At 36.2% G+C, this 14,699-nt stretch overlaps 1 protein-coding gene across 1 annotated transcript in view; it reads right to left on the bottom strand.

Moving 5' to 3' along the window:
- CC2D2A (coiled-coil and C2 domain containing 2A) overlaps positions 1 to 14,699 on the bottom strand; it is a 52,039-nt gene that overhangs the window by 11,892 nt on the left and 25,448 nt on the right. The window contains exons 16-24 of the mRNA XM_030947485.1: positions 14,459 to 14,606; positions 12,459 to 12,597; positions 11,418 to 11,621; positions 8,001 to 8,093; positions 6,093 to 6,184; positions 4,161 to 4,328; positions 2,623 to 2,728; positions 1,147 to 1,256; positions 931 to 1,027 (exon numbers count right to left, since the gene is read on the bottom strand). Coding sequence (XP_030803345.1) covers positions 931 to 1,027; positions 1,147 to 1,256; positions 2,623 to 2,728; positions 4,161 to 4,328; positions 6,093 to 6,184; positions 8,001 to 8,093; positions 11,418 to 11,621; positions 12,459 to 12,597; positions 14,459 to 14,606 — 1,157 coding nt within the window. The remainder of the gene's footprint in view (positions 1 to 930; positions 1,028 to 1,146; positions 1,257 to 2,622; positions 2,729 to 4,160; positions 4,329 to 6,092; positions 6,185 to 8,000; positions 8,094 to 11,417; positions 11,622 to 12,458; positions 12,598 to 14,458; positions 14,607 to 14,699) is intronic.

Below are 14,699 nucleotides of genomic sequence, written 5' to 3'. Positions count from 1 at the left end.
GACAAAGTAAATGAAACTCTGGTTTAGAAAAGCTTTTTGAAGTTACAGTTGTAGGAAAATCTAAGTAAATCCTGTGAAATGGAAAAACTGTTTTCATGTGTACTGCCTATCAGATTTCCCAATCTTTTATGATCAGCCTCGAATTATTAAAAAAAAAAACTCTGGCATGACATCCAAGTTTCAAGTGTGTAGCTTTCTTCCTTCTGCTTCATCGAGTATCATTTTAGTTTTGAGGAGAGAATTCTGTTCCCAGTGAAGTGTGTGCATTATTTATTTCTGGGCTATGTTTTCAAGAATGTTGAGTGCTGCTATTTTTGTGTCTGCTGAATTGACTAGGAAAGCTTTCACTGGATTCAACAGGGGAAGGAGTTTTGCCAACACTGAGAGCTTACAAAAATTTCTTGTTACTAGTACTTGCAATTCTTGTCTCATTCAAAAAAATTAATACAAACAACAAATAGGTGGTTTGGGCTTTTTTTTACTGTTTCACCAAAGAGCTTGTAAAATAAGATGCAATAAAGCATAATAAGATAGTTAGCAAAAAATACAAGAACTGGGATCACTCATCTGGAATGAAGTAAAAAGCTCTGATTGAGGTTAAGAACAGAATTCAGATTACAATTCATGATGCCTCTCAATTTTAGGATCTTCAGCTTCATTAAGTATCAGTAAAACATATTACACACATGTGTTCAACTCTAGCAGCATTTTATGTAGCACAAGCTGAATCTGTAGAAAGGTTAACACTGTAAAGATTGTCCTCTCTGATAACCTTGCAGTATTGACTAGATATAAAATCATAAGGAATGACAAAATAGAGAAAAGAGAGGCACAGGATGGTGGAAATTGTTACATGGAAAAGTCTTTCTGACAACTTCAAAAAGCTCACTATGTTCTCTACTGTACAATGTCCTTCAATTTTGAACTCACCTCTACAGCATCATGAAGTACTTCATCAAAAACATTAATGAAGACTTCATCTTTTACTGACTGCAAACTGTGGGTGCTGTAGTCACCATTAGGAGCTCTGAAGAGGTTAAATAAATCAAAAAAGTGATTTGAACAATACAGGAAAAAAAGGATAAATTTGCATGCTCTAATTAAACTATTATAATGCAGAAATAATTTAGTTTTGTTTTGCCATACCTAAATGGAAGCTCAAGTTCCTCATTCCAGCAGGGGCTTGGACCTTCTGCTGTTGTTGTCCTGCAGACTGTTCGCTGAAAAGAAACTTCTACAAAAGGACGGACCAAAACCTATAAATAGAAATCAAAACAAAGGAAACACACCTCTGTGGAAATTCATCAGAGCACATTAAATTACACATTTCATGCATTTAGAAAAACATATGTTGTGGCAATCAGGATGGTTCAGCCCAGATATAACTTTAATACACCTTAAATATTGCACTTCATGGGTTTCTAAGCATTTATGAAGAATTCATAAATTCAAGAATTCATATTCTTTTAATAATATTTTATACACTAGCATTTCCAAAAATTTATGTGTATTCAAAATACTTGATGTATTTATATACACTGGAAAACCACATTTTCTCCTGAGAATGGAAAAGGTACAGGCTATCTAATCAAGGAAAGTAACTGAAACAGAATATGTGATCCAGACACCAGTGGAAAAAAGTGCACTTGTATCCTCTTATCTGTAATCCAAGAAGCCTACAGCTACAATCCCAGCTGCCACTGAAACTGGCTCCTATGACAGATAAGCAACTTCATCTAGACAAAACAAACCCCTAATGTGATTAAAAATGCCTTATTTAACATTCAAATGCATATGGCAGAAGCTTTTCTACATTTCAAAAAGCTGTAATTTTGAAGGAAAATCACAAGGAAATCAGTAAAAACCCTGAAGGTCTTTCATCTTCATTCGGAAGGATGCTGAATTTAGTTTTAAATAGCAAGAAATTGTAATTTCAATGTCAGCCATAAGAATGGCTGTGCTGGTTTAGACTAGGAGTGTACTGGACCCAAAGTGCAGCCTGTGAAAAAAGCCAGCAGCCAACACACACAGAAAAGTAAGAACTGAGCAGGCATAGATGGTATTTTCTCCTATTACTCTTCCAGACTTCAAACATTTTCAGATGAAAGACTTTCCTAAGTCTATAATGATTTTTCTATTAAGTAACTCCCAATGGATCACTCTTCACATACTTGTCCAATACCCAGTTCAGCACAAACCAACCTCTTTCATCCACTATGCAAGCAACTTCTCTGGGCACTGGCCAACTGCTGAATGCAGAATCACAACTTTCTTTTGAACCTAACTCCTACCAGCTTCATTTGCCCATCACTCACATTTGTACTTACAGTGCCAGGAAACAGTCAATCCTTATCCAGTGTCTATGACTCGTGAATTTGTGCCTTTCTACCATACTTCTCCTCCTCTACTTGCAGTTATGGCTGTTCTGGCTCAAAGTCCCACCATTTTTCACTGGGCAGGAGCCATTCTGTATATTGTTCTCTGAACCTTTTGCAGACTTACTCTCAGAGATAGAGGAGTGGGCAAGGAAACCTTGCCAATAAAGTATGTTTCTGAGGGTGAATGCTACTGTCTGTGGAAAATGCTCACAGCTTCCCTGAAGATGTCAGTTTTGTACCATACCTGGTTGAATGCCCAGTCTGGGCTGTTGGGTGGGTTCTGAGCTGATGGAGAGGCTGCAAACATCTCGTTAAAGGACCTTGAAGATTTCGATGGCTGCTGAAGTTTGCTACAAGAGGAAACAGACAACAACAACCAGGGAAGACAGAGAATTCATTACAAAATATAAATCCCTCACAGTCTGTTAGCCATACAGAATTCTGGAAATACTGATGGTTTTGGTTACAATTTTAAACTTGGGAACATATTTATTAGATCAAAGAACACAAATAAAATGCCAGAAAAGGCTATTGAGTGTATGCTTCCTACAAGCCTCATTGCAAAAGAGTACTTTGCGCCTGGAGGCTCTCTTGTCTGAAGAGTTTATTAACTGCAGACTTTTTTGTTGCCTACCCCACACAATCTCTTTGAGCTACAAGCTTTCAAGTTCAAGTAATTGAATCCCTGCAGAATTCATGAACAGCGTAGATCTCGTGGTATTCAGGCAAGGCCTCTATGGCACAAAATAATTCATATGAATATTACAGATTTGTGTGTGAAGTAAAAGACAATATATGTTATATATGTTAAAACATTTATTTTTACAGCACTTCCATATAACTTTTTTTTTTGTGGTAAGACCACATTATAGACCATAAAAGAGTAACTGTTCACATATAAACAGCTCAAAATAAGATATCATATAATGCAAAACGACTGGATGGGTTTTAATTATTTTTGTAATTCTTGTAATGAACTGAATTTTCCATCTTTTTCCTGTCAATGAATTGCTTTTCTCAGTATCAATTTATTTACAGAGTACAGCAGAACCTCTAATACAGCAAGAGAAAGCACAGCTGACAATGTTGAATTCTGTAACTGGTCAGCTTGGAAATACCTCTGAGTTAAAAGCAAGGTATATTAATTTTGGGGGGGAGAGAGTGAACAGTACATTAATACACTGCTTCTGGAGCTGAAGCAGACTGCTCAGTGTCTCTACATGACACACCATCATGCAGGGCAGGCATTGTCTTAATGTGCCTGAGTGTAAAGGTCACCTTTAGAATTAGAGCCACATTAGGCTCAGTCTATTAACTTAAATGGTTCATCAAGGAGAAGATCAACATGCTGCACTCAGGAGACAAATATAGTATCCCACAGCGAAGAACTGGGGTTTTTAATATTTGGTTTTGGTATTTAATTAAGATATTGTGAATTAAAATTTCCCTGAGTATTATCAACAGACTTCCTTAAGAGATAATTCATCTGGTATTACCAGAGCTATAATGCTGTCAAAGCTGTAACTGATCTTTCTGACAGTTTCTGGTAAAACATGTCTTGAATTTCACAGCTACTAAAAAATTATTATATTAATCTACAAACTTACAAAGTATCAGTCCTTTATCATCCTTTGTAAAAAGATAAATGTATATACGTATGTTTTTATCATAAGAATCAAAACAACACACATGGCTGAATTGTAACATCTGTTGCTTCATCTGTCCTCAAAACAGAAGAAGCCAGAAAATGAATCTGTACTGGAAACAAGCTTTTAAACATACCTCATCACTGGTTTTCTCACTGGAATATCATAGGCTCTGATGATGTTCACTAACAGTTTTATGTCTCCATCTGATAAATTCTGTGCTGTGACCTTCTTCCTCTCTTTTCTTCTTGGCCTTAATGGTCGTTTTGGCTCTGCCAGTTTAAAGAGGCCGAGTCCCAAAATGCTAATAATCATAAACCAGGTATTTAGTCAGTTTTGCACAGAATCCAGCATTCCAGTGTTACCATGACACACATGAAAATTATGCACTAACACAAAAAGGAAATATTTGCTCCTGCCAGTGCCAAGAAAAACTCTCTGAATTGTCAAAATGTTGCAATTGTTAGTGCTGCGCTAATCCAGTTCTAATATATTTCAGGAATTATAACTTCAATGTGCAAAAAAGTTTGGTTGTTTGGTTTTTTTTTTCCCAAAACTATATAAGGTGCAAAAAAGACAATTACACAGCTTCAAGACAGATCTAAACTACAGTGCTATAAACAAGGGATCTAGCAGATGATGATAAGCACTGTACAGAAAAGGGAAAGCACCTATCTACACAGCTATGTACACTGAATAACAGGCTACAGAGAGGAAGCAGAATCAATACACCACAACATACCCTGGACCCTCAGAACTTATAACCCAAGGCAAAGCAGAACCAAAGGAAAAAAGAAAAACAGGAAAACAATAAAATGAAAATGTGTGTTTCATTTATGCAGATGTATGTAATGTTTACATCATTGATATCAACTGCAGACATTCAAAAACACATTTAAAACTGATAGCTAATGGCATTTCTTCCTTATATGTAATCAAGTCCCCACAGTAATTACTGTTAAAATAACACAAAATCATGAGTTACTGAAATATCTCACTAAGTGAATATTAAACAAGCCACAGTGTATTTTAAATTCAGTAACCATAAATCTTTGCAAATAGAATACAATATGAACAGGATGCATGATGGGAAAACATAAATGAAGCATTTGATTCTAAACAAAAAGCTAACTGTAGTCTTGTTCAGATTTTTGTCTATTGTGATGTGAAAACATCACCTAAAACCAAACTCGAAGTCTTTTGTAAGAGAGCAAGTCTCTGTGTCTCCAGCAGATGGGACTGTTTAGATTTATACAGCTGGTTGAAAAACACTTAGACTGTATAAGGGTGTTTAGAGTGAATAGAAGCAACTCCTAGATGAAAGAAAAAAATAAGTTTTGCAACTTGTTTACTTACACAGATTTTAAGTGAACAACACTAAGAGCCATCTATGCTGAGATGACTGATATATGTTAAAATTGATAGGTATGGGATTTGAAAGAAAAATTCAAAAAAAGTGCTCAAGTAATAAAAGAAACAATTATCTTAGAAGAGAAAAGCAGTAATTTCCAAACTCAGTATATTTTTTGAACATAAACCGCATATGACAACATTCAGCATCAGAAGTATATGGGAAGTAAAACAAAGAAAATTACAGTTAAAAATCTATTGCACATTATTTACAGGGCATAGGCCCTGACTGTAAGGAGGCATCACCTACAGAACCAGTCAGTAATAGTGTTACAAACTCTGATACTTGCCTGAAAATTGGAAATATTCAGTCTGGCACCAGCTGGACTATGCTCAGCTCATCAGAAATGCATCATATCCTGTTATATCTTATTTATATGCAGTCATTTTATTTCTGTCAAAACCAGGCTTTTTCTTAAAAAAAGCTTTTACTACACTTTGTTTATCAATACATTGTACTGGCAGAGGTGTACACAGAGGTGTTTATCAATAAACTGTACTGGCAGAGGTGTACACAGTGATTGTGAGTTATCTATTATACTAAACACAACGTCACATCAGTTAGTCACATCAACACACTTTGTAAAATAGAAATAAGAAAAGCAGGTGGTTTTACAATACTTTTTTTATTTGAAACAAATAAAGGTAGGTCTCTCACCCCAGGCCTGGAATCTCCTCTTCATTGACAAGGTCAGAGAGAATGAAATGGTGTTTTGCTATGAGGAAACGTTTGATTACTGATTCTCGAACCTGTGAACAGGGAGGGAGAAGGGACAGAAGTGCATTTCTAATCCAAATCCATTGCCAATATTTGCATTCTAATTGTTAAACACAAACAAAATATGCACATACATATTCTTCATTTTTTCAGAATTTTATGACGGTCACAGTTGAAAGAAAAATTTCTTTCCTCCAGCTATTTCTTTAGAATGTAAGAGCAGCTCATTTTACCAATACAATGCTTCTCTAGAAACAGACTGGCTAGACTGACAGAAGAATATATGAAAACATATATTCATGTATATTGAAAAATTATGCCTTTATCTGCTTACAGCTCACCATGAGAAACAATTACAAAAACAAATGACACCAACAGACATCTAATTTCCACATCTAAATGAAGTTGCAAAAAAGGCTGTAGAGAAATCTTTATAGTACCAGTTATGTGGATCAAAAGAAATACTTTGGACTACAGAACTGGTGAAACCTGTATTAAATTCCTGTGATTTCAAATAAATGTTTAAAATTCTTAGTTCCTTACATATCTTTGCTGAGGTCATAGAGTGAAGCACAGAGATAAAAGTCTTCCCTCATCTCCTAACAACTATGTGGAAGCAGTCTGAAAGGATATTGCCTTTGTCCTTTTATCTTAGCACTAATGCTAGTAGTGGCTTTATACTCTGTGCCAGTACAACATCAGAAGTGATACACGTATAAAGATCACATTTTGGAGTGAATTGAATTTCAGTTCTGATACAAGAAATATAATTTTCTGCCCATCTGACAATTTACAGAAGTGTAAAGTATCCAACTATTGTTTTAAAAAAGGCTACTTGTATTTAATCTAAGAAAGAGGCAAACAAAAGTACTATAATGAATGCTATTCTGTACTACTCCATTACTATTCAGTGTGCTGCAAAACCCATATGTTCAATGCCATGCAAAACATATGGGGCTGACACAGACATGACAGCTTTGTCAAAAATAATTTTTATACTCATATTGAATCTGGACTTTGGCACTTGCCTGGAAGATTTAAACACTTTTTTCCCTACGCTTCTTTCATGAAGCATTCTTCCTAACCAATAATTTGTTTTGTCCTACTTTAATTCAACCTTATCATCATATTTCATGTTTTGCTGGAAGGCTAGGATTTGATACACTTTTTGATATTTACACAACTGGTAAGAAACTGGTAGCCATGATTCACACTTGCTTTTTTGCCAGTCTGAAATTGTAAACTTTTCTTGGTTAGATGATCAATGTTTTCCTTCTTTTTCCCTAAGGATTAAAGGGAATGTCATCTTAATATAATGAAAACTAGAAAAATTAATTAAATCAATATAAGAGGAAGAAGTTACTGTAATACCACAATGAAGGTAAATGTGATGGAAGATATGCCCTCTGCCTTAGGCTGCAGAACAAGACATTGTGTATTATATTAAATGATTTTTAGAAGTGATTAGGGCCACTTTCATGAGCTAATTAAGTTCTCAGCATCACAGCCTACAACAAGAAAACAGGGAGGAGGGAAATCACTGAATTCCTGGGACTCAACAGTACAAAACTCTGGGGCACTAGAGCAAAGAAGAATTTACAGAACTGACAGAAATATCCAGAATGGCTTGTCATTTTGTATATTGCATCATTCTCAACTGCATTATATAACACAGACCTCCATTTGTTCAATTACACCAGTGTCAGGCCTAACTTGGAATTTTAAAGATGTCTGTAGGTCACATTTAGAGATGAATCAGGTTTTAGTATTCATGGAAATAAAGTACCCAAGTACAGAAGCAACATACGGCCTACAGGAATTTGGTGAAGGACATATTTAGCATCTTACCTTCTGTAGATAGTTGGCAACAACTGCTCTGTGTGCATCTAGGTAGTTTTTGCTGTCAATCACATCCCTCTCTTGCATTCTCTTCTCATAGTCCTAAAGATATTTATTACAGTTTGTGCTTCAATATATATTCAGTACTTTGTCAAATATAAGAAAAAATGCTAAGTATTTCATTAATAATAATGTATGGACCACAGTAAACCACAGCAGATGTGAGAAGTTTGTAAAGCTATTTTTAATGCTAGTGTAGACAATATATGCTGAATTTTCATGAACAGAGACAAGAATACCATTCAGTTACAAGATTCATGTGGTTTAAATTACAATGAATAACTTGACAATTTCCCTCTCTTCTTCGAAAGCTGAACTTTGACCTGCTGTTATAAACTGAAATTCCATTTGAACTGGAAGTGGCTTCACTTATTGCAGCTTTAACAGGAAGAGTCCTTCTCAAGCAGAAATGATGCAGGATTCTTGGAAGATGGTCAAAAATCTGAACTGTGTTTTAATACTAGTAAGTACCTTTCCAAATAATTAGTAATTACTTTTCATAGAGTGTAAAACTCACTTGGTGAGTAGAACTGCACTTGGTTCTTAGGGAGAAGTATGCTGATGGGATATCTCTCAGGGCTGTGAGAGATAGATGGACTACAGTGAAAGCTCTACTGAGAGATGCAGCTTCTATTCACAAGTTTAGGAAAATGTCTCATAAATTAAGAAAAGGCTAGAGGCAACACTCAACTTTCAAGCAAAAACCAGAGCTTACAAGTCAAGAGGCTCTCCCAGGATCTGAGAATCACAGTGGCTTCAGAACCACAGCTCGTTATGTAAAAGTACTCAGCAAAATTAAGCTTCAGGTCTGAGCTCTAACAGTAAGGACAAACAGCTCAACATCTAATTAGTGTCCTCTAAAAAGCAAATGGCCCCTGGGATTGATTATATTCAGTTTCTTCACAAGTGACCTGGATGAGGAAACTCAATGCATTAACAGCAATTTAGCCAAGGATACTTGATTAGGAAGAGGGGTTAATATGAGTGACTGAACCATAGTTCAGAGGGCTCTTTATGACTTAAAACGATGACAACTGAAGCCTCAATTATAAAAAGGGAAAATTCTGTATTGAGGGTCAAAAAATTTCATGCACTGACACAGACTGGAAATCAACCAGAAGAATAACAGCCATACTGAAATAAGCGTGGGTTTAATGCCAACCAGTGACATGTTCTTTTGGCAAAAGGCAAACCACAGGATACATAAGGATCAGCACGTCCTACAGACAAAGGGAAACTACCACCCTCTCCAGCCTGACACTGCAGGGGGCATGCCTGAAATACTGCAGCCAGTTTGCAGCTGCCAATTCAAGAGGCATGTGGAGACACTGGATGGAATTCACTGAAGGGCTGCTAAGACAGCAAGAGGCCTACAGGCCATGACCTACAAGCAGAGGTCAGAATCTCAGATTAATGTAGATTTGAAGAGACTTCTGGCGGCCATCTGATCCAAACTCTCAGAATCAGAACAACTTGAATCAGAATGCTCAGGGCCTTGGACAGTCAGATTTTCAGTATCTCTGGAGATGGCAGATTTACAAACTTGATGGACAATGAGCTCAAGAACTTGAACATGTTCTTTGTGAAAAATATTTTCATTATATTTAACTGCAACATCTCTGGGAGTAACTTGTGTCTATCACCATCTCACCTCAAAGATAAGTCTCTGTTTTCCCTGCATCACTGGGTACCTGAAGGATGCAGTAAGAAACCCCCTCAAGCTTTGCCCCCTCAGGCAAAACAACCTCAGTCCTTTCTGCCTCTCCTTGTAGGACATGACTTCAGCACTGCACATATTCTGGTAGCTCTCTACTGGACTTACTCCAGTGTTTCAGAGTCTTTCTTGCACTGGGCGAGGTGATCAAATTCATCAGTCCGGTGAGGAAGAGATTAATGAGCAATGCAGTATCTGCCCACAACTCTTTGAGGGGCACAAGGACAGGGTGCCAAAATCATCTCTCTAGTTCCAGACAGTACAACATTAAACACAACCTGGAAGGCTCAGGTTGGATGTGACTTTTTCTCTTTTTTGAACAGTCTCTGGAAGGATAGTGAAGCACTGGAACAGGTTACCCAAAAAGGCAGTGGAGTCTCCCATTTAGAGGTTTTCAAGACTTGGCTAGACAAATAAACAGCTGACCTCATCTAGTGCTGGCAACAGTACCACCACTTCAGTGGAAAGCAGGACCAGATGATCTCCAGAGAATATTTTACAAATAGTATTTCCATGATTCTACGAACTTCCAGACCTTTTTGCCAAATAGCTAGTAAATCAACTGGGAACAAATCACTTGAAACTTAGTTTTGAAGATCACAGCATATAAAATAAACTTGGAATGGGCAATCGTGGGTTTATCCAATTTATCCTTAATGGAAAAAACCAACAACCCTCCATCAAAATAATTCTTAAACTATGGTTTTCAAATTTTAAATGATAACATAAAATGAATGAAAACAGCCCATAAAATGAACTGGATCAGAAATGTGCAGCAAACATGTGGTACATCTTTAAATAAAAGCTACAAGACTAACCTAAAATTTAAAAAATAATAATATTTATTGCAAAGTAAAGAGACAGATATGTCTGAATTAATAAATATCTTTTAGAAAAATTTAACATTCAATAGAAAGGAAAAAAAAAGAATTTTTCAAATAAATCTATGTCAGAAGAAGTAGGGATGAAACAGCATTTGCCAGAATCTGAGATGACTCTGACCCTCCTAAGCCAATGAACACACTAAAATGCTCCATAGCTACATGAATTGCTAAGAACAAAAAAAAAATGCATGACTTAACACTAATAAAAGAGTTGAGATAAAAATAATTGAAGTGTAACCCAAATAAAAAAAAATTGCACACATTGCATTTCAATAAGGAAATTAACAGACAGGCAAGAGCAAGGTAAGCTAATCGGAGCAATGTACTAAAACAGAACTATCTGTAACACAGGCTCTAATAAAACAAAAAAAGGTTTTAATTCTTGTTAGAGTCATTGCTTCTAACAGTCCCCCTCAAAAAAGGGCCCAAAAGCTAATAGGCCTAAACCTGAATTACCTCTTTATATCTAAAATCACTTTTTCAAAAATTATCTCAACTTTAACCAAAACTAATAACTTATAACATTTTTGCCTACAGCAGTTTTTCTGTTTTATTTAACTCTGAATAAAGTATGGCTGTGGAAATGTTGCCTTGGAAGGAAGCTATTTTAATTAGATGAAAATACAACTAGAAAAGACGGAAGGAATAAAATTCTTATTTTTTCATGTCAGCATAGCTTTACATTCTTTAACAACCACTTGACTTAACTGCAAGTCAAACATTATAAGCACTTAAACTAGAAAAGAAGTATTTCAGAAAACATCCTACCTGGAAGATTTTCTCACTGATTTCTCGTTCATGTAAAGGGACTTGCTTGTAATTTCTGAACTCTGCCACCTCCTCATTTCTGAGCTGCAACAGTCGGAATCTCTTTGATCTACTAAACTCCTCATCAGAAACAAAATTAAATTCTTGCTGCAACTGCTCCAATCTGAAGAAATCAGGAACGTGTGCCTCTCCACTTGTAGTAATCTAAATTAGTAACAAAAAATATGAACTTTTTCATAAAACGTGACAAAAATCTATAAAATAGCTTTTATAAGTTTTACATGCATATTGCAAGGATGTTCATTTTAAGCAAAAGCAATAAAGATGGATCACACAGACTGAAACACCAAGTAGTTTATAGCAGTGTTTTGCTGAGCAAAGCATATGAGATCATACATTACAGAATAGAATAAAATTCTATTTCCTTGTATCATAAACATAAGATCAGAGAGCATGAAAACTATAACATGTCAGAGTAACCTAGGAAACTGTACAGTAAAGGAGATCCATTTACAGAACTTCAGCTTTGTAAATAGCTATGTAAATTAAACAGCTATGTAAATAAACAGCCATGTAAATTAAACAGCTATATAAACAGCTCCTCAATTTGTTGTGTAGAAAAGCTGAAGCCTCTACAAAACCCGAGATCTCTGTGCAACCCTCATTAACGAGCAGCTTCTTATTCAGTACCACACAAGTACATTGGAAATTCCCTTGTACTTTAAGGAAACAACAAACTCAAAATCCATATTTTGTTTTTAATTTATTAACTGATCTGTATGCACATTCCCTTACATCTATTTTTTGCCACTACTGAATGGATTAATAAATCATATTCATTACTATGTAAACAACCCACTACTAAATGCATTAATCATATTTTTAGTAGATATTTTGCTTCTTAACATTCACACAAATATGTGTGAATCACAAATTCAAATGCTGCTACCTCCCTGGATGCATGCAGATTGCCTGGGGAGGGTCTGGTGACTAGGAGTTCCACAGCTCCAGCAGCCCTTCAGCTCTGAAAACATTACTTACCATGATCAGCTGCATCAGAGCTGCATTGTTTGGGTCATTTGGATCAAGCTTTGCTTCAGCTGCCCACTTAGCTAGCTTCTTCATATCAGTCAGGCCTGATGTGCCGATGGATGCAATAGCATCAATATTTTTCAAAGCACTAAAAAGACAGAATTGACACAACTTACACCTAAAGCACATTTGATTTAGCAACATAAAAAAAGCATTTAAAACAATCTTAGAAAAACCCAAAAAGCTCCCCACAACCAGAATAGTAAATTCCAGTTCACAGTTCTTAGTTGTAGCTATGGAACTGAGGGAATGATCAATTGCAAAGCAAAATAAATGGGAAATATGAAGGAAAAGATGGAAGACAACTTTTATACAGCTAATAAGGTGCTTTTTGATATATTCCTGATATACCTATGCTATTCCATGTTGCTGCAAGTAAGAAGATAAATTGCCTCACACTGTGAAAGGTAACGTGGAAGTTTTGACAACTTCTCAGACATACAGTCCTTGCTTGTGTTGTATCTTAGCTCCTGCCTCTGACCTCTCCTCCTGGATGGTGCTTTCAGCTCTGCATTTCAGCCCTCATCTCTGCCCCCTCCTTGCTGTTTCTGCATAGACCCTGGGGCCTGAATCATTCCCAAGTCTTTATCCTCCTACTCACTTTCTTGTATCCACAGTAGGCAGGGAAGTGTGGTAGGTAGTCTGGAGGCCATTTGTACACTGCCCTGCTTGCCATCTGAATCTTCTCACAGGAGCCACCTCTGAAGGCCCACTGCTACTCAAACCTTGACACATAAGGCCAAGACACCAGGATATGTGTGTTATTTATTAGCCAAATACCACTGAAGTGGTATTAGCCAAATACCACTGGATGTTGCCCCTTCTCATGTTAGGGGTGCTAGTTCAGTTTTTGATCTCTACTTACTTGAGTATTTTCAGGAAAACTTTAAAACTTACAGGTCTGTCTTGTGTTTGGTTAGAATCAGCCAAATATCCAGCAGTTACTGGAGCAGCAGATAAAGCAGGAACATAAAGTTTATCTTTAGGCATCAGTCTTGAACAAATGCCAGCTGAATCACAATTGTGCTAAAAAGCTCATGGGCAGCAAAAGCTAACGTTAGTCATGAAAATCTTGTCTCTGACTTTCCCAACAGACAATGCAAAGTCACAGAGAGCTGTTCATCTCCACAAGGTGTTTCGAAAAAGAGTGTTTCACAGTAAACTTCCTTCTGAAATTCTTCGGTTTTCCGTTTAATACAGTGATTAGTCTCCAGAGTTAAAGTTAGCTGTTGGGAATCCATCTTTACATTTTAATCTCATCTACTCTGCTCTCACTGAAGTCAGCAGATGCTGATGTACTGATCAGGAAAGTACTTGAATGGCTGTAGCTTGGTTAACAATAGTAACAGGATGATTTGTAAGTCAATGTCTAGCCTCTAAGTAAATAAAAACCTGACAACTGAATCAGCTGGAAGAAGTATTCATACTTGCTCAGTATTAATAACTATGGGAAAAGTTTTAAGGGTTTATAGTGAAGGTGCCTAAGGATGTTACAAAAGCAGCCTTTATGTATAATCTCTTTGACTTTATGGAATTAAATAAAAGCAACAGAATGGACAAATAACCTAAAATAACCAACTTGCAGCCTCAGGGCAAATTAGACATAGCCTCTCCAAATGCACTTCAGATAAGAAAGATCTGGAGTTTCTGCTCTTAGCAAAGTAATTACAGGAAAGTTCCTTGACAATATATTCACTCTCTATTAGAAAAATCATAAAATTTAATTAATTAGCTTGAATTTTCTAGAAATCATATGCTAAAAGGGAAAATTTCTAACTAAAATACATTTACCAAATACATGTACCCTAAGATATCTGCAGAGGGTTACAGCACAAAGTAAAATATCTAAATATGAGGAAAAAGATTATGAGAAGTCTTGATCATGAATTTTTTTTAAATACTAGTACAATCAGTTTCCCGTGAATCAGTGAAACTTTGTGTCTTATTACCTTGGAATGCCTGTGTTTTGCTGAGATACTGGAGGAATTAAGGGGATTCCTTTTTCTCCAACTGCCCAAGAGACACTACTGGATATTTTTCCAGAGGTCATGAAAGTCATTTTGTTGCTACCATCAGCTTCAAATGAAAAGGATACACCTATCAAAGGGGAAAAATCCAAAGTAGTGTATTTATGCATTTAAACACAATATCTTAACATTTTTAAAAGTACTTCCAGAAAATGAGTAGTCA

Source organism: Camarhynchus parvulus, chromosome 4 (assembly GCF_901933205.1).
Source record: "Camarhynchus parvulus chromosome 4, STF_HiC, whole genome shotgun sequence".
In the NCBI taxonomy this organism is placed as follows: Eukaryota; Metazoa; Chordata; class Aves; order Passeriformes; family Thraupidae; genus Camarhynchus; species Camarhynchus parvulus.
Note: the sequence above shows the minus strand (reverse complement) of the source record. Positions and strands in the feature narration are given on the sequence as shown.